Consider the following 19,901-nt stretch of genomic DNA (forward strand, 5'->3'; position numbering starts at 1 on the left):
CCCCATCAACACCGTCTTCGGTAATATTTCTACTTCCCAGTCCCCGATTTTTGTTTAGAAGAATTTCATTTATTTTTAGCCAGATCTAGAACGTTGTATTATTCTTGGATCTATAATTAAATCTATGTTTCTCTGTTTTTTTATTATTTATGACGTCATTATTTGATGCGCTAGAGTCTAGGATTGTTGACGTTGATGTTTCGGCTGGTTGACTAAGAATGTTGTTAATAATAAAACAGATGCCAAACGATTAATCGGGAGAAGATTTTCGGACTCATCGGTCCAAAGCGATATCAAGCTTTGGCCCTTTAAGGTTATTGCTGGGCCTGGTGATAAGCCCATGATTGTGTGTCAATTACAAGGCGAAGAGAAACAATTTGCTGCTGAGGAAATCCTTCCATGGTATCAAGATGCGTGAAATGCTGAGGCTTACCTTGGCTCCACTATCAAAAACGCTGTCGTTACAGTGCCTGCTTATTTCAATGATTCCAAAGGCAAGCCACCAAGGATGCCGGGTCATTGCTGGGCTTAATGTTATGAGAATCATTAACGAGCCAACTGCTGCTGCCATTGCTTATGGTCTAGTAAGAAAGCTACCAGTGTTGGTGAAAAGAACGTTTTGATTTTTGATTTGGGTGGTGGTACTTTTGATGTTTCTTTGCTTACTATTGAAGAAGGTATTTTCGAAGTTAAGGCTACCGCTGGTGATACTCACTTGGGTGTGAAGATTTTGATAATAGGATGGTGAACCATTTTTTTCAAGAGTTTAAGAGGAAAATAAGAAGGATATTAGTGGGAACCCCAGAGCTTTGCGGAGGTTGAGGACTGCTTGTGAGAGGGCCAAGAGGACTCTTTCATCCACTGCTCAAACCACCATTGAGATTGATTCTTTGTATGAGGGTATAGATTTTTACTCAACTATTACTCGTGCGAGGTTTGAGGAGCTTAACATGGATCTTTTAGGAAGTGTATGGAGCCTGTTGAGAAGTGTTTGAGGGATGCTAAGATGGATAAAAGCAGTGTCCATGATGTTGTCCTTGTTGGTGGGTCGACTAGGATTCCTAAGGTGCAGCAGTTGTTGCAGGACTTTTCAATGGCAAGGAGCTTTGCAAGAGTATTAACCCTGATGAGGCTGTTGCATACGGTGCTGCCGTCCAGGCTGCCATTTTGAGTGGTGAAGGAAATGAGAAGGTTCAGGATTTATTGCTTTGGATGTTACTCCTCTGTCCCTTGGGTTGGAAACTGCTGGTGGTGTTATGACTGTTTGATTCCAAGGAACACCACTATTCCCACCAAGAAGGAGCAGGTTTCTCGACCTACTCTGATAACCAGCCGGGTGTGTTGATTCAAGTTTATGAGGGTGAGAGAGCCAGAACTAGGGACAACAACTTGTTGGGCAAGTTTGAGCTTTCTGGTATTCCTCCAGCACCTAGGGGTGTTCCTCAAATCACTGTTTGCTTTGATATTGATGCAAACGGTATCCTGAATGTCTCTGCTGAGGACAAGACTACCGGCCAGAAGAACAAGATTACAATCACAAATGACAAGGGTAGATTGTCCAAGGAAGAAATTGAAAAGATGGTCCAAGAGGCAGAGAAATACAAGGCTGAGGATGAGGAGCACAAGAAGAAGGTTGATGCAAAGAATGCTTTGGAGAACTACGCCTACAACATGAGGAACACCGTCAAGGATGAGAAGATTGGTTCAAAGCTTGACCCAACTGACAAGAAGAAGATTGAGGATGCCATTGATGGGGCTATCCAATGGTTGGACAACAACCAGCTAGCTGAGGCTGATGAGTTCGAGGACAAGATGAAGGAGCTTGAGAGCATCTGCAATCCCATTATCGCCAAGATGTACCAGGGTGCTGGTGCTGATATGGGTGCTGGCATGGATGATGATGCCCCTCCTGCTGGCGGCAGCGGTGCTGGTCCCAAGATCGAGGAAGTTGATTAAATTTGAAGAAAGAATGACAAGCATTTGCCTATGGTGTTATTTTTATGTTTCTGCGATTTATATCTTTAGAATGTTTTTTGTTTAGGAATTCTCCACCATTTTGTCTTGAAAACTTCGTATCGTATTTTGGAGATACCATTTTAGGTAACGAATGTTTCCCTTCGAGGGTCGTCGTTTATTCAATTTCCTTCCTAGAGCATTGCCTTTGCTTGCATTTTCTCCCCTTTTCAAGCTTGCTTATATCCACAAGCAAACATAGGCCACAGATTATTTTGTAGTTTAAAAAAAAATGAATTTGAAAGAAACTGCTACTGGGAAATATCATTACCACCTCCTCGCTACAAGAAATATTCATTCTAGTCAAGAACAACAGCGTTGAACATATACAAAGAAACTTTTGAGGGTGAGTAAACAGGGATTGGAAACTTTGTTAGTCTTGCTCATTTCAGTTTATGCATGCAAAAGAAACAAAAATCAACCAAAATTTTACTTGATTTCTAGTGACCAATTATCCCTTTTATGCCAGACCACTGTAGCTAGAAACCTTTTTGACAGCCTCTTCTTCCATTTGCACAAGTTGATGGCAAAAGGATTCAACATCTCGTGCGTCTTCCTTGAATGTTATCCTGAATTGCTTCCATTGATATTCACCAACTTCATCCTTCATCGCTTTACTACGAACCTTTCCCAGGACATCAAATCCCTTACGATCAAGAGAGAGCATGTAGGCATCCTAGAAAGAACATTGAGTTCATTGTCAGACAATGCAGTCCAATGCTATAGAAGCTCATTATTAATTAACTGAAGACTATTCTTGAGGATCTGCAACTTTCCATGGTGAAATTAACAGCCTTAACCCCATTGTCTCATGCATTCAATCAATACACACACATCAGCCGCACTTAGTAAGCAAATGAACATGATACAGAGATAAACATCAAATCAATCCTCATCTTTCAAACCCAATGTACACACAAACACACAGAAAGTAGATGCACAAGTATCAGGATATGCATAATTGAAATTGAAAGAGGAAAAAAGCGAGAGAGCGAAGCAAGGAAGATAACTAAAACTTTTGCATCCGCCAGTCATTAACAAATACATATTAAAAGCAGGACAAGGGTAGTAAATCTTACTCTTGCATTTACATTCAAGTGTATGAAACAAAAAAGGATCAGTGCTCTGCGCCTTGCTTCGCTTTGATTAATACCATCAATTAGCTTCGCAGAATACAGTGCTACAAAGAGACAAATTAAGGATAGAATCTGGTCAGTAGTCTGAAAAATGCAATTTACCTTGCATGGTTGTAATTCATGTCACTACTATCCTTAAGATAGAACAACAGTTGTTTCTGCAGTGAGGTCTTACCTAGCAAATCAGCTTTACACTTTTCTATATCTTCAAAGTCTACTTCATGCATTCCTCCATTGCCATCAACAAACATGCAAGAACTGGACAGTAGATATTTAATGTCAGATGAAAGTCAACACATGAATGCCTCGTTTTTCGTTTTCCCTTTCTCTCAAACTAAGCCCCATTCTCATCATTTTTACTAACTCTTTCAGCTAAATTTATTATATGATTTGAATACATGATTATTCCTCAGGTAAAATCATATTGAACAGGAATTGACCATAACATTGAAGCTTCAATACATAAAATGAGATCCCTATTGGTTCCTCTTTCAGACAGCACTTCAATCATCGATAACTTAATACGCAAAAGTAACATATTAATAATCCTCAAATAGCAGTTTCTTGCAGGTTTTAATAGTAGGTGCTACCTCTTAACCTGTCTGCATTATTTTTGAAGGCAATTACATGCTACAGACAACTTCAGATATGAACCTTCTTTCAGGATATGATATGATATCACCCTTTCTAGAATCAGCAGAGAAGCGAAACCAAGCATCATTGACACTGGGTTCAATGCGATGGCAATATCTACAGTTACTCATTATATCAAACTAACAATCTGAGTCAAAGTGGATACCTTAGATTGAACTTATAAATCACATACTTTTCACCCCCATCAAGCAGCTCCTTAAGGTTTTCACTTCGAGATGCGGACAAGTGGTTAGAAGAAATTAATACACCAGAAACAGTATAACTAAATTCTTTAGCTGCTTTCTCCTCAGAGAGCATGACTTCGTTAAGGCTTTCTGCAGCTGACTGAGCCTATAACATGAACAATAAAAATAAAGTTGACAATGGTTGTAGGACTCTTCAAAATAAAGTCAACCTAGATTATCAAATGCCGTGCCATAGGAAGACTCAGTCATGGGAAAGAAGAAGAAAATTTAAGATTGACAATCATACATAAGATTTCTGCAAATGATGGTTAATATTCCAAAAACGCCTTTATCCTGAAAGGATCACATTGTTAAAATATCAGGTTAATGGGGCTTTACTAGACACTTAATAAATCAGAATCCCAAAACTTATTTATATGATGTTTCTAAAATTTAGAGAAAGTGATAAATAAATTACTAATATTCACAAATACTCAGTTTCTACTATTTTATCCTTAGGGTTTATTTTATCTTGATGGTTAATAGTTACCTTTTTATCTTTGAGAGGCACAACATCCCCGGTTAGAGCAACCCGAGCCGGAAACTGCAGCATGGTATTAGAGAAAATTATACTATTGCTTTACGTCCAAAATACTTGCTCAAGTCATTCAGGAACTTACTCCTATTAAGAGCATTAGAACAACTAGAAAAATATATACTATCCAAAGAAGGGAAGCTCCCTCGAGGAACTAAAATACTGCTTGCAACAAAAGACATGTGGTGCAAGTTAAAAAGGACGCCAACCTTGTTCATTGATCTAAGTAATCTTGCAAGAGGCCCAGGGAAGGGACTGGCTACAGAAAATGAACCACGTTCATCAATTATAGTGTTCTGCGTACAAATAGGAAATAATGAAATAATTAAGAATTCAGTACACACAGTGACTAGATAGTTTCTCAAAGTTCTAAGAGCTCATACGAACTAAGAAAATAAGTTCTGCATTCATAGCAGTCTTTGAAGAGGAAAAAATATTTTGTAAAAGGAATTTAAACTTTATCCAAAAAGGCAAAAGGTAAAAAATATGGGCTTACACTGGAAACATGATAGGGAAGATAAATGGTAACTTAAACAAGGAGAGAGTAGAAAGAACACAGAAGGCTAACATTTAACTAAAAGGAGTACAGACATACATACTCAAACCTATAACCAGAGCAAATGCAGGAGCAGCTCTTGCAAATAGTTAATCAACCAAACAGAGAACATAAAAGTTCAAAATGTCATCAAAACAGCCTGGAATTATTCAGTCTTCATTGAATATTCAAACCATTTCACCTCAATAAGTAAAAAATACAAGATTATGTGACCGACCAACAAGATACTTGAATATCAGAAAAATGATTTTATATCCAAAACAAAAAAAGTAGAGCCGTTGGCAAGAGAAACATACCACATTATGTAACTCATTTTCCGGTACCCAGATATATGGTTTCCCCCTCTTGAAAATGTACTTAACCTTCGAAGTGTATATATCCTGCTTACTGTGATACAATCATTCAAAGCAATCAAACAATATATCTGAATTGATTCTCAACTCTTCTTTCGATTCTTTAACAAATTCACGCCATGAAAGAAAGACTGTTATGCAAACTCTTCACTTTACCTTAACATACCCGTAATCAGACATAAAACAAAAAGGAAATCAAACCATAACTGCATGACCTCGTTGAGTTATGCTGTTTTGATTTCTTAAAGAATACAGCTAATCTCAACTACATCCACTAACTAAGTATCAAGTTCTTTCTCTTTTCTTCACATTTCAGCTTTTCAACAACTAAAAAAAGCTGAAGACTTTGATTTATCAAAGCCAAAACACCAAAAACAGACCCAATTGAATTAAAAGGAAAGACAAAAACATTGAACTGAACTATGAAAAGGGTACCTTCCTTTGGCATCAGATTTGATGGTATTAAGATGACCTTGCCAATTTGATGCCAAGATATTCTGCAAATAGACTAAAGTTAGCAAATTTTCAGCATGGAAAAATGCTGGAAAGTTTTTAAAGGAGCAACCTTGCATTTCTGAGCAAGACTTAAAACAGTGGCCTTGTTGCTGCCTTTCATTAAAAACCCCAGCTGCTCCACCAAATTACTCCTTCGAAGATTGGGTCCTTTTGGATGTGAAGAAAAAGGGTTTTCTTTTTTGAGCGAAGCCTGCTAGAAGAGCAGAGGTTTATCATTTATGGAGTTTAACAGGGTTTTAGGATTTTCTTTTTCTATTTTTTTTTTAGAGATTTTGGCTTTTTGCTAGTTGCCACTTGCCCAACCCAACCCTCTTTTTTAATTTTAAACCAAATAATATAAACCTTTTTACCCATTATAATTAGGAGTGAGCAAAATCATTTCAATTTTGATTTCAAAATTTTTGATTTAAGTAGAATGATTTTTGAGATGTTCGATTTTATATATTTGGTTATTTTAATCAATTTTTTTGATTTTCGATGATTGAATTTTTCAATCAACAGATCAGATAATTAAACTTTATTTAATAAAATTTATAATTATTTTATTTATATATAAAATTATTTTAATTTAATTTTTTAAATTAATTAAATTTATTAACATAATTTAATTTTAGATCTATTCCATTAAATATAATAATTCAATGCAGTAAGTTTTTGTGTAAGATAAATTCGAATTTTCAATTTTTGAAACTTTAATATGGTACCGACCGTTTGCACTTGTGAGTCATTATTTTAAAATTTATAAAAATTAATTTAATGCTTAAATTTATTCTATTAGCAAAAGAATTAGGGGAAAAGAAAAACAGAAAAAAAGGAAAGTCAGAACTCAGTAACTAAGGAAAAAAGACTAGAAATTCGAAAAGCGGAATCGGCATGGCGACGAGAGGTTGGAACCCAGCGGATTCCGAAGCTGAAGAAGAAGACGAAGACGAAACGTCGTCGCCATCGCCGTCGGCTTTATCGTCACCGCCATCGCGGCTGCGGTACTTCGACAGAGATCGACACGTGGCGTTCTTGGAGATGATGTACAATTTGATACCTCAGTACTACCAGTCGCAGGAAATCAATCGCCTCACTCTCGCATTTTTCACCATCTCTGGCCTTCACCTCCTCCAAGCCTTAGATCGCGTAACCTTTAAATTCGCTTATTATTTTTCGAATTTGTTATTTTAGAAACTTTAGGGTTACGGTTTGGCAGAAAATGTTGATTTGAAGTTAAAAAATTAAAATTAGATAAAAAGAGAGAAAGTAAATAGCAGTATCTAATTTTGTAGTAATTGTTTACTGGTTGATCGGAGAAGTCTTTGAACAGAGTAATCAAATTTATCATATTTTGACTGAATTAAGAGATAAAATATTAAATTTTATTTTTCTTTTTAGAGAATTTTGATTCTGATTGCAATACTGAATTAGCTGATTATACCTTCATAAAAAGTACTTGAAGAACCTTTCTTTAATTAAACTCTTATAACATTTGGCTCATAATTGTATTTTCTAGTGAAAAGTAAGAAATAAAAGAATTTCCTTTCTAAGACAATTTGATTCTTAATTTGTCTAAGTTAATTAGCTGTATATACCATCATGAAAAAGTTTAAAAATGTTTATTGATTATGGCTTTCTATGTATTTTAGGTCGACAAAGACAGAGTTGCCAATTGGGTTTTATCATTTCAAGCTCATCCGCGAAGTGAAGCTGAACTGAAAAATGGTTTGGGCTTTTGCTGAAAAATGTTGTATTATTTTGTTAGGTTTTGATGCTCTATTGTGCTTTGATATAAGAAAAAAGAAAGAATTTTCTAAACAGAGATGTGATTTGTGTAGGTCAATTTTATGGGTTTCATGGTTCTAGGACTTCACAATTCCCTCCTGATGAAAATGGGGTAAGAGAAACTCAGTGTGCATTATCTTTTTTCTTATTATTATTAATTGTTTAGTTAATCTGTTTAGTCGGCATATAGGTTTCAGCTTATAATGCCGGCCACTTGGCAAGCACATATTGTGCCCTAGCCATACTAAAGACTGTTGGATATAATCTCTTGACTATAGACAAAGAATCAATATTGATTTCGATGAGAAACCTTCAGCAGCCTGATGGAAGGTATTCTTCAAAATACTTACTATTTACAGAATAAATCTGCTTTAGATGCTTCATAGAGATGTATATTGATTGATATGCTTCATCAAAGTCTAACTATGCATATTGTTTGTAAAAGCAATGAAAGTACCCTGATAATGTTCTTATGCACCAGCAAAGAATAGAAAAGAAAGGAAAAATTTTATCTTCTACACTGATTACTACTGCATAAAGCTGACTTGTTCTTTCTTTTTGTATTGATCTTGCAGTTTTATGCCTTTGCATGTTGGGGCAGAGACAGATCTTCGATTTGTATATTGTGCTGGTAAGAACTGAATCATTACGCAGTTACAAAAATCTCTATCAATTGGAGTTCTCCATAGTGAAATGTCAGTATAGCTAATTGGTGTATCAGCTGCTGTCTGTTTTATGTTGGAGGATTGGAGTGGCATGGATAGGGAGAAAGCCAAGGAGTTCATCTTAAATTGCCAGGTATGCCTGTACTGCAGTGCTCAATTCTCAATGTTTCCATTTTATTTTTGTGTTATGCTATATATACTGAAGTAGAAGTGATTTTATTCTCTCAGTCTTATGACGGTGGCTTTGGCTTAACGCCTGGTTCAGAATCACATGGTGAGTTAAAAAACATGTTTTGTAATTGCTGATATATGTTCTGTCAACTCCATGCACATAGAGCAGGTCTAATCACTGCTTATCTGTAATTTTCTCATTTCTCTTAGATTTCATGAGTTTATAAACAAATTAGGCTGAGCATGACTTTAGTCTTACTTAACTGATGCGATTTCATTTTTGTTTCACCCAAACCACTTCTGTTATCAAATTATCACATTTTTCAGTGTCATTTGCTGGTGGGTCAATTTTTTAGTAGGAAAAGTATCTGCATGAAACTGCTCCATGCTATAGTTTCTTTTGTTTTCAAATTCTATTCACTTGGATGATATTTACCAAGAGCATTAATCTTAGTGATGCAGGGGGTGGTACGTATTGTGCTGTAGCATCTCTTCAGTTAATGGGGTACATTGAAGATGATCTTCTCTCAAAAAATACATCATCTTCCATCATAAATGTGCCGTTATTGCTGGATTGGAGTATGCAGGTTTACTTTCGCCATCTAAAATCTAGAAGGATTACTTACTATGTCAGGAAGATACAGTTTTTAGTTTAATATCTAGAAGTAGACAATGGACCCCTAAAAGGCCATTAAGAACATATAAAATGCTAATAAAGCAAATATATTTTCAGAGATGATTCATTATTGTTATCTCTGTGTGCGAACTCAATTTTTGAGTTGAATGTTAGGCACCTTTGCATTCTTTTGCCCCAAGAGTGATTTCATCCTCTCCTCTTCTCCTCTCTCTAACAGAGGCAGGCAACTGATGGTGGATTTCAAGGCAGAGCCAATAAATCTAGTGATACATGCTATGCATTTTGGTAAGTATAAGAAAAACCATTTTTCGTTACACAGTATAAGCGGTCTTTCTGTTGATGAGATAGTGCTTTTGTGTAGGATTGGGGCAGTCTTAAGGATCCTAGGGGGATACAAATTCATTGACAAGATTGCTTTGCGCAGTTTTTTGCTGACTTGTCAGTCTGAGGTGCTGCTACTGCTTCACACAGTCTAAATTCAGCATGCATTCAAACACACCCTTATATAAATAGTGGTTGTAGAATTGTTCATGTGTAGTTTGTGATTTAATATGCTCTGTGCATTTAAAATAATAAAGTAAATGGAACAGCCTCCTATGATCCATGGAAGATAAGAAGCTGCTTTCTTGGTTGCTTAAAGCTGGCACCAATGCCTGAAAACTTTAAAAATAGTCTTTAATGGTAATCACCATCTCCTAATTAGAGTGAATGATTTATTTATCTGAAAGCAATTTTTGAGGGAGGGAGGGATTATTGAAATTTCTATATCAAATGCCTTTGCAATAGGGAAATTGAAATTAAGAGCAAAGGAAAATAGGATTAAGGCATTAAGAGGTAAATGTGAAGCTTAAAATGTTGAAAACGGTTGGCTTTGCATCATGTACATGTATGTAAGCTAATACTATAATAACCCTTATCTGTCACTTACATCGTTGTATTTTTTGGATAATTATATTATATCCAATTTTTACCAGTTTGGAGGTTTCAGTAAGTATCCCGAGATGCTACCAGATATATATCATTCCTACTACGGATATACTGCATTCAGCCTTTTGGAAGAACCTGGCTTGAACCCACTCTGTGCTGAACTTGGAATGACAGATATTGCTGCCTTGGGAATCATTTGACGCCATTTCTACTCTTCACCTCATTGGGTTGGTAATTTATTTATCTTTGAATTCCATTGCACTCCCATCCTTATTGGACCACAATGTTTACATATCCGACTCGTAGTTGTACTCATCTTTTCTCGTTTTTGGTTTCTAAACCTATTGATTTCCATCCCCTGGTGTGAAGATGCATGTATTTAAAAAGTTTCAGCCTGTATTTTATTAACAAGTTTCAATGCATAATCTCAGAAGAGGATGGCATGATCAATGTAATAATATTGTTAACTTTGTAAGACAGGATATCCCTTTTTTATTGGATTAATCTCATTGCTCCTCTTTATTGTTTCCCTTATTGTCATGGATGCATCTTTAAATCAGGATTCAACTCTCTTAGGGTGTGGTCATGAAAGCAAATTTACTGCATTTGAGGAACAACTTTGACATGCTGCTTAACTTTATCAAAGACTAGGGGCTGTTGATTTCGTCCATAATTTACTTCAATTTTGAATCTGAAACAAGTTCATCTGCATTTTACTACTGTCTTCTCTTTTGCAAAAAGATCTAAGTGCTGCATCACTGCAATCACAATCTTTATTTAGCCATGTTTCCAACCTGCCTACTTTGAAAATAAAATGGCACAAGGCTTTGAAACCATTACACTACACTGAAGTCTGTATGTCATGGGCGCATACTTGTCAAAAGACATGCCTCTTAAGAGGATAGAGATTCACTTTTGTCACCCGTGACAAATCGAGATAAGCTCGGATCATGGTGAATCTTTCTCCTTTAAGGGACATGTTTTTTGAATCGATCTTCTAAGGGGCTTTATCTTTAGAAAATTCAAGACACATTTTATTTTTTACTAATGTACAGGATACGTACGTATAACAAGCATTTGATTATTACACGTCCAAAATAGATAGATTATATTAGAATATTTGACGTATCTTTTATCTCTTATTAAAGAAACAGGGTTCTAACTCCAATTCCCTCTTGAAAAAAGGAACCAACAGTTATAGTAGTAGCTGTGCATCAAAGAGGAAAAGAACAAAAATATAAAAGCATGAGTTCATGACTAAAAGCCGTGGAGCTTCTCTACCAGTCCCCAGCAATTAATGTAGAAAGAGAGAAAACTGTAATGATTTTTCAGGGTGGGTTGGGTTAGCTTTCGGCCGTATGCCCACGAGACACACTCTCACGGGCAATGGCATCCTCCTCTGTTGTTTTGGAAAAAGCCTAAAGGGGCATCTTACAACAAGTCACTACCCATCTGCCTCCCCCCTTTTTCTTCCCTCTTTATGTGTTTTTTCCAGTTTTGTCATTTTGTTGGAGTGTAGTGTACCTTCTTTCTCCTTCACATACAGATTATAGATAGAACTCTACTCATCTCGGCCCCACCCAAAACCCCACTTCCATCTACTTTTGCCAGATGTTTATCAGACGGTCCACATCACATTATGTACCCCAAAGATTGTCATTTGAGTAAACACCAAACAACAATAATAATCAGGCAGAGGAATATCAAACTGTCGATAACTTGATTATGCATAGAATTTTGTTAGAGAAATAAGTAAAGGGATGGATCTTTGAAAGAACATTAGTAATTGAATTCACTCATGGGAATGATTACAGGTATCAAACAGCTCAGGAGAGACATGGAGATTGAAATAAAACAAGCAACCCCACTAGTCCCCCTCCCACTTGCATTAAGGCCACCTCACATCATCATGTTCTGGAAGAGAATGTTGGGTCTCTCCCTCGAAGAAAAGATACATAGCAAATAAGCGAAAAAAAAAAGGAATAATAAATCGAAACCTGAAAGGACAACAGAAAAGAAAAAAGGAATTTTCATTTTTAGTTTGGTTGGTCATGATGAAACTCTCTAAAAATGTTTGTTAGATGGGAGTATTCCTGGCTGGTGACTTGAATGTTGAAGGTGAAGAACTAAGAGGAAGTACCTGGGAAGTACTTGAATGGAGTTGTTGTTGGTGATTGTGATTAAACCCTTTTTCTTTGCTCCTGTCAACAATTATTGTGATGAAAGATCCGTCTTCTTCATCTTTGAGATACTTTGAAGGAGGAGTCATGTCACCATTTTCTTGACCAAATGGTTCAAATTCATCAGTGTTGTGAACTTTTTCCATTAACTTTTTCCTTTGAAGTTTCTCCTCGGCTTCTTGCAAGAACTTGAACTTTGGAGGAGGAGATGCCCTTTTCCTGTTAAACTCTGCATCAGTAGCGGATTCAAATAAAGGGTTGAATCCTTGGTGATTATAACAAGCTTCCATGGGAGTAAGAGGGGGAGTGAAAAATGGTGGAGAAGCAAGAGGGGTTAGATATGGAGTTTCCACAGTGAGAAGTAGATCACTCAAACTCCTCCCTCTAGACCCTACTCTACTTTTGTTATCACACTTGGACTTGGCTTCCTCAGACTCCAAATCCTCCTTGGTTTCTTCAATGATTGTGAAGAGAAATCTTGGTGGCCCTGAAAGACTATGCAGCCTCAATAGCTCATTCTCCATGCCATGAGGATCATCATGGTGACCAAAATTAGGCTTGAGCAAGAAATCTTTGTTTGAGTGAAGATGAAGCTGATGATGATGAGATTGCTGCTGTTCTTCTGTCATTCTAATTTCTTGAGGATTCAAAGCTGTATGACTCATGGAAGATGACCTTTTCCAGCAAAACATGTAAAAGAACTCCCTAGCTGGATTGCTGTAATCATTTTCAATATCTCTGCTTGTTAACCTCTTCTTCCACCACAACAAGTAATATAACTCAGCAAGCAAAGCTAACACCAGACAACCAAAAACTATGCTCAAACCAAGTCCTACACTACTCAAAGATTTCATTTTCAACCCTCCCCTCTCTAATTCACATTAGAAAAACAACTCAAAATACACAAAACTTTCCACTCAAAATACCCTTTAGCTTTACACAGAGGGGAAAACTTACTATTAATAAAGTTGAAGATATTCCTTCATTGCAAGAACAAGTGAACAACCCAACAAGAAAACCCAAAAGAAGAAAAAAAGCTCACTGAGAAGTCTCAATCTTCACAGAACACAAAACCAAAAGCCCAGGAGGCAAGAACCCAGGTCATGAACTTTGACTACAATCCCCTCCCCCAAAGTGAGTCATATCAAGACTCTATCCCTTTTCTCAAAAGCATTAGAAACATACCCTTCAGCTTTACCTGCAAAAATAACAGTGTCCTAAAACCCTTGAGCTACTAAAAAAATTGAAAAAGAAAATCTAAAAAGCTCTCTTTCCTCTGAAAATCACACTATTTTAATCATTAAGCATGATTATCAAAACCCTTTTTGTTGTAAAAGACCACATGAAGTAGACCACCACACACTTGCACATAACTACAAGCTTTTATCAAACAAGTTCTACTAAAAAAATTAATGCAGAATATTTAATCTTAAACAAAGAATTTTGGGGTTTAAATCATTGGGATAATTGAGATTTGTTAAGTACAAATATGAGAGACAAATAAAAGAACAGCAAAGGTGGGGGGAAACAGGGCCACCAGGGGAAAGAAGAGTAGGCAAATGCCTTTGTAGTTTTATGGTTGAGAGGTCACTTGCTTCGAGGGATACTCACATGGGATCACAAATAAAAGGAAAGTGATGTGTCATTGGGTCTGGAATTTTTCTTCCTTTTTTTATTTCCTTTTACTTCCATACCCCTCAAAGAACTTATTGGTTAATAATGTATTGATTTTTTAGACAAGGGTAATTTGGGAAAAAAGAAATAAACCTAAAAGTTTGTAAAAAAATTTACTATAGGTAATAAATTCCCCTAGTTACCTTGAGTAATTAGTGTTTGACTTGTTATAGGGTGGGAAATTAATTGTTTACTGAATTTCAAATAGTTCTTTAGTAGTACTAGTAATTTAGTAATTTGTTGTCTAATAAGTGAATCATTTTTACTTTTTTTTCTTTTTACTTTTTTGGAGCCCCACAGTTAAAAGCACAAGTTTCCATAGAAGCAATGTGGCTTTCACAGTAAAAAAAAAAAAATCAGATTGTGAACTCACCTTTCCCATACATTCATAGGCAGTGAAAACCCACCATAAGGTTGATATGGGAACTTCTGTCTTTCTTGATGGGAAGTTCACACAACTTCACATGGGATGATTCTCAAATCCAAGAAAGGGAAGGTGGAAAATATAATTAGAAGAAGAAGAAGAATAAATGAGGGCAGACATTGATTTATTGGTGAAAGGTATATCACAAAACAGAGAAATCCATAACTCCTTGTAGGTATTGGATTAAATATATATATTCATAGACCATCATTTCTTTTAGGTGAAACCCATAATTCCTACTCTCTTTTTTAGATAATTGGTTTTATTGTGTATGATTTCAGTGCAAGTGGAGCACTAAAAGAAATTTTAAAATTTGAATAACTCTTAAAAAACTCTTGAATTATTTAAAAAAAAATTAAATAAATTTTTATACTTCTATTGAGTTTAATCAAATCTTTATACTTTCATTTTATGTTAAATAGTTTTTTATGATTAATGGTAGGCTCATTTGGTATTAATTAGAATGTCATTTATTATTTTATGTTCATATGATAGTGACATAAAAGATAAAAATATCACATAATTATATTATCAAACTACATCAACATGTTACATAAGCATTGACATAATAAAGAATGATAAATGATATTTTAATTAATAAAAAAATAAAGATTTGATTAAATATAATAAAAAAATAAAATTTATTTAAATTTTTTAATAATTTAAGAATTTTTTAAATATTATATATATATATATATATATATATAAATTTGGTGGCATAAAACATCAATGGAGGTGCTTATCATCATTGTATGATGGAATTAGACCCTGGAAGGTTACTTCAAGGATACTTTTTCAAGCTCCTTTTATGGTAGTTTTGTTTGTAAAGAAAACAATAGAGATTGTAAGTTTGAATCATTTGCATAATAATAATAACTCAACCAATATATGTACATAAATAAATAAGACTTTTTGACTAAAAATTTTTGCACCTAGATGGGCTTTGGGTTGGGATTGGGTAGAAAGATTCCCCCATTGAGGACAAAGATTAGTTAAAAGAGTAGCATCAAATTTCCATTTCCCAATCATTCCACCAATGAACTACATGAAACAAAATCTTGCAAAGAAGATTTTCTTATGAACCAAACATCCCCTATTTTTAGGCTTTTTCATTACCTATGACTTTTCCCATGAGACAACCTTTTTATTTTCTTTCACTTGTTTGGAATTCACTAAAAGGGGGAAAATAAAAAGGAAAAAAAAAACAAAACAAAAAGGTGGCGTGAGTTGGAGGGATATTTTCATAGCTTTACTGCACTTGTCATTTCCTTAAGTTAGGGGGAATAAGAAAGGGGGTACCCTACAAGCATGGGTGGTACTAAATTAGCCCACATGATCTGGATGAGATGTGAGCACAGCATGTTGAGCACATCACCATCAAGTGTAAGCTTCTGCTAAAAAATCACATTGCATATCTCTGTCAAGACTTTGCTTAAACATTATCTGTCCATTGGCACCAGAATTTATCTTTTGATTTTTAATATAAGCAGGTAAGATTCAAAATTTTCAAATGATTGTTTATATAAAGCAAATGAACCTCAAAAAAATGTGGGGTAGCCACCATGCAGGATACTTCAAAATGATGATAGCTGGTAGTTAGTATTTAATAAATACAGGGATTGAAGTCTTGTCCCTTGTGTCCCTTTCATTCTTAGCAAGCAATGATCCCACAAGATCAATCTGTTACCATTGGCATGGGGCACTTCAGCTTGCAATTTCATTTGCTTTTCTGGGTTTGCTCTGAGTATTCTCTGGGTCATTCTGTTCATACTTGATATCATTTTATTTCTCTTATAAATAGTACGTTATTAGGACTAGGATGGAGCTCAACTCTGCATATTTACACTTATCTACTAGAATTCAGCCTGTGCTGGAATCTGGGTGCAGTTAATCTCTAAGCTTCAAAGTCAAAAAATAAACTTTCACCAAAATGTAGGGTTGCCTTCAACATTTTTGTGGCTGTGTTCTGTATATCAGAAAACAATGAACAAATACAGATATTACAATCCGTAATGGTGCTTGGAACTTCACTTTGTGTGCATCCTAACATCCGAGATTATGGTCTTGGTCTTGGTGGTTATGCTTATTCTTGTTTGAAGATTTCTGAAGTTTGGTTAGCATTAATGTTAAACAAAACTGACTTGAAGTTGAAACCAACTCAATGCAGATTGCAGCGAAACCAACTCAATGCAGATTGAAGCCCCATCTACTCAGCTTTACTTTGATGCACAAAAACTCCCATCTCATGACCTGCTTACATACAAACATGATGAGCTTCTATTCATTAAAACATAAGAGGCTTGTTCATTTCTGTTCTTTGCGTTTTGCTTCAGGGTGAGTTGCTATGATCCCACCTTAGCCTATTGCAACATTTGTGGATGGTCATCATGTAGAAAAATGATGAGGTTTCATGACCAGATAACAAGAACACGAGCAGTAAAATCGATTATATCCCATCTTCATTTTCCATAAGTAAATCAACCTTTTCTCTCTTTTCATTTGGGTCATTAAATTTGACTCTTGGCCCTCCTCTCACATCCACAACACCTTGAAGGATCCTAACCAGCAGCATTTCCCTCGCCTGATATATATATATATATATATGGGAGATGAAGACAATACACAAGTTTTGAGGAAGATGGAGGCAACTCTTAAAGAGTTGAGAGCTTGGAGACGTACAAGCAATGAACCAAAGTATTATTGTAAGAGCAATGATGAGCTGCTGCAGGAGTCTGGGAAGTGTGCTAATTCTGGGATGAATATCTTAAGGATCCCCACTTCATTTCATCGTAATTTGCATCGTTCCATTTGGGCATGCATGGGAATATTCTATCTCACTGACTCAATCCAATCTTAGCTTAAAAGGGCATTCCCAATCATGGGAGCAATATAGGAGCTTAATCAGGAGTAGGCGCGTACTATCCCACATCACTCAGATATGATAAAAAGGCAGTGCCCTCTGGCTTATCCCATCAACTTTGATTTTTCTTTACTTTTTTTATGCTCATTTTAAGATGTGCGATTTTATAATCAAATTTTAAAAAATATAAATTATATAAGAAAATATGAAATTATGTGAAATTTTATAATTGTCGCATATACAAATAAAAATTACTTATGATGAAATTTTTTAAAAATATAAATTATATAAAAAATATGAAATAAAAATGTCATTTTTTCACAGAATTTTCTTTGCTTTTTTTTATGCTCATTCTAAGATGAGATTTTATGATCAAATTTTTTCTTTGCTTTCTTCTATTCTCATTTGAAGATGACATTTTTATAATCAAATTTTAAAAAATACAAATTATATATATAAATATGAAATTATGTGGAAATCTAATAATTATCGCATATACAAATAAAAATTACTTATAATCAAATTACTCACCTAATCCCACTTCACCTGCTTACATAGTAACATGAGCATTTATTAATCACAACATAAGATGCTTGTTTAGTTCTGTTCTTTGCTTGTTCTTCACCTGCTAACATACTAACATGAGCATCTATTAATCTCAACATAAGAAGCTTTTGTTTAGTTCTGTTCTTTGCATGTTCTGATGGCCGATGGATCAAGTTTCTTGATCATGGGTGCTGTTCGAACTAGTTACAGAAGAATCAGAATTTTTTTTATATTGTTATTATGGAAAAGATTATGAAGAGCAAAGTTTGACCTCAACCATTTATCCCACAAATACTCATGGACAATGCTTGACTTCCATGACCTACAACTATATCAGAAGGCAGCCCATTGCATGCCCATCATTTATGTTCAACCATATGAACACAAGTCTTGTTACAAATTATATATACATTAGCAGTATGATTGAAACAGGTTAGGGTCAAGTAGGTGAACCTACTTAGGGAGCTTTGAATTGAAAAAACAATGGTATGAACCATATATGGCATGGATGAACTATGTGAACTTGATGTGATAACATGAATATACTTAAAAAATGTGCAGAGTTTTATTCTCATATCTCTTGTTTTGGATGTTGTAGGAAATAATCAACTGTGATGAGGTTTGCAAAGCTGTATCTAATGCATTGTTGGGATTGAATGTGTACAATGGAATTGTGAGGTACATACTTCTCCAACTTTGGAACTTGAAAGAGAGAAGAAAAGCTAGCCTGAAAGAACCAGTTGAGTGCATCATCCAAGAATTGAAGACCCAAACTACAGAAAGTGACAGAGCCCTTTTCCGCTTGGCCCTTACTGATACTTCTGAATCAACCCAAAAATCACGAGCTGTAATTATCTAATTGCAACTTGGGATCATCAAGTTATGTCAATATTCTTCTTCATTTTTCTTCAACATTCAGGCTTTATGACAATTGTTGCCATCTGTTATCAAAACTTGACTATAGCTTCAAGCTAATTCCCCCAAGAAAAATTTTTCCTTACTTCAGGAACAGTGATCAGCTGGGCTTGATGTCCGGGACTAAGACCCACTAATCAGGTTGAGACACGTCAACAGTCCACGTGTGGGTTTTACGTGAATTAACAGGGTCCTACAACCTCAAAACCCATGGTTTTGTGCCACGTTTAAGATACAACCAGCCCACTTGCAAGGTCTTAGTCAGTTTAGTCAGAATCCAACCAAAACTCCCACATTAGTTAGAAACATATCGTAAATAAATTTTATATAGCAAAAATGAGGAGTGCAGTGTCCTCCCTTCGGGGACATCCGATAAAATTGGAACGATACAGAGAAGATTAGCATGGCCCCTGCGCAAGGATGACACGCACAAATCGAGAAATGGTCCAAATTTTTTTCCCAGAATTTTTGCATCTGTTTCCACCTCTTTCCCTGTTTCCTTTAGCTAAACAACTGATAAAGAGGCTCATGGTAGTTTAAATTCAGATAGGTCTGACTTAGTTGATCTGTTTTCAGTGATTTGAAGGTGGTCAATTCTCTGGTCATGCCAAAATATTTTGCTTTCCCTGGATATGAAAGGGCGTGGTTGATCCTTAATGCATGATGTGTTCTTCTACAAATTGATGCAGTAGCTGCAATCTATAAACTCGCACTCTTTGGGGTGTTTAAATTTCCTTGGTAGATACTGAATATCTGATATAGGAAATGACTTCTCTTACTAATCAAAGTACCCTTTCTTTTATTCTTTCTTTTGGTTGAGATTGTGCTTGAATTAGTATGGTCTTTACACTTGACTATTGAGCTGAATTCTTATAAATAGTGCTAAATTGCTTATATTTGATAGTTATTGATGCTTATCTCCTGCCATTTTATGTTATAGAACATAAGGAAGATTCAAGGAAATAAAGTATTGTGGAAACAGAGAAGTGCCCCCAAATTAATCAAGGTCTTTTGCAGGTTGAAAAATTAAGTTGCTAGTGAGTAATTTGGAGCCAATGTGAAGGTTGAGACAAAGAGGCTGACTCTTCTTTATATGGCAGCTAAATCCATTGTGTCAACGATTCTTATAATCATGGTGAATCCTCTGA

At 35.5% G+C, this 19,901-nt stretch overlaps 3 protein-coding genes, 1 long non-coding RNA gene, 1 other non-coding gene and 1 pseudogene across 5 annotated transcripts; 4 read left to right on the forward strand and 2 right to left on the reverse strand.

Annotated features, from left to right (window-relative positions):
- The first annotated feature begins 527 nt into the window (after positions 1-527).
- Positions 528-2,170, forward strand: LOC110425625 (heat shock 70 kDa protein 4 pseudogene; annotated as a pseudogene).
- Positions 2,171-2,275: 105 nt separating this feature from the next.
- Positions 2,276-6,222, reverse strand: LOC110425627 (uncharacterized). Its single transcript, XM_021440552.2, has 9 exons — positions 6,037-6,222; positions 5,907-5,968; positions 5,415-5,505; positions 4,772-4,858; positions 4,518-4,571; positions 3,949-4,133; positions 3,325-3,407; positions 3,093-3,193; positions 2,276-2,689 (listed from the first exon to the last, which is right to left on the reverse strand). The coding sequence occupies exons 1-9, from the start codon at positions 6,085-6,087 to the stop codon at positions 2,474-2,476; spliced, it is 930 nt and encodes a 309-aa protein (XP_021296227.1). The 5' UTR covers positions 6,088-6,222; the 3' UTR covers positions 2,276-2,473.
- Positions 6,223-6,752: 530 nt separating this feature from the next.
- Positions 6,753-10,681, forward strand: PGGT-I (Prenyltransferase family protein). The gene is made up of 11 exons (XM_021439943.2): positions 6,753-7,115; positions 7,619-7,694; positions 7,808-7,866; positions 7,945-8,084; positions 8,330-8,385; positions 8,476-8,552; positions 8,648-8,693; positions 9,053-9,177; positions 9,445-9,512; positions 9,589-9,676; positions 10,202-10,681. Exons 1-11 carry the CDS (start codon positions 6,861-6,863, stop codon positions 10,352-10,354), a joined length of 1,143 nt encoding a protein of 380 aa, XP_021295618.1. The 5' UTR covers positions 6,753-6,860; the 3' UTR covers positions 10,355-10,681.
- Positions 10,682-11,921: 1,240 nt separating this feature from the next.
- Positions 11,922-13,901, reverse strand: LOC110425158 (Putative membrane lipoprotein). Its single transcript, XM_021439976.2, has one exon. It carries the CDS (start codon positions 13,186-13,188, stop codon positions 12,232-12,234), a length of 957 nt encoding a protein of 318 aa, XP_021295651.2. The 5' UTR covers positions 13,189-13,901; the 3' UTR covers positions 11,922-12,231.
- Positions 13,902-19,103: 5,202 nt separating this feature from the next.
- Positions 19,104-19,209, forward strand: LOC149526618 (U6 spliceosomal RNA). The gene has a single exon (XR_016351813.1). It is a non-coding gene; the product is annotated as a U6 spliceosomal RNA (small nuclear RNA).
- Positions 19,122-19,901, forward strand: LOC149526619 (uncharacterized). Its single transcript, XR_016351792.1, has 2 exons — positions 19,122-19,197; positions 19,330-19,901. It is a non-coding gene; the product is annotated as an uncharacterized LOC149526619 (long non-coding RNA).

The sequence above is a fragment of the Theobroma umbraticum genome, unplaced genomic scaffold, assembly GCF_002168275.2.
Source record: "Theobroma umbraticum cultivar Fairchild unplaced genomic scaffold, ASM216827v3 scaffold_81.0, whole genome shotgun sequence".
Classification (NCBI taxonomy): Eukaryota; Viridiplantae; Streptophyta; class Magnoliopsida; order Malvales; family Malvaceae; genus Theobroma; species Theobroma umbraticum.

Excerpts from the sequence above, each read along its gene's own strand:
- LOC110425627 (XM_021440552.2), bottom strand. The coding sequence starts at position 6,087 with ATGAAAGGCAGCAACAAGGCCACTGTTTTAAGTCTTGCTCAGAAATGC. Across the intron at positions 4,859-5,414 it reads AAAATGAGTTACATAATGTG|AACACTATAATTGATGAACG; the intron begins GTATGTTTCTCT and ends ATTTGTACGCAG. Across the intron at positions 2,690-3,092 it reads ACTTGAATGTAAATGCAAGA|GATGCCTACATGCTCTCTCT; the intron begins GTAAGATTTACT and ends TGTTCTTTCTAG.
- PGGT-I (XM_021439943.2), top strand. The coding sequence starts at position 6,861 with ATGGCGACGAGAGGTTGGAACCCAGCGGATTCCGAAGCTGAAGAAGAA. Across the intron at positions 8,386-8,475 it reads TCGATTTGTATATTGTGCTG|CTGCTGTCTGTTTTATGTTG; the intron begins GTAAGAACTGAA and ends TTGGTGTATCAG. Across the intron at positions 8,553-8,647 it reads AGTTCATCTTAAATTGCCAG|TCTTATGACGGTGGCTTTGG; the intron begins GTATGCCTGTAC and ends TTATTCTCTCAG.
- LOC110425158 (XM_021439976.2), bottom strand. The coding sequence starts at position 13,188 with ATGAAATCTTTGAGTAGTGTAGGACTTGGTTTGAGCATAGTTTTTGGT.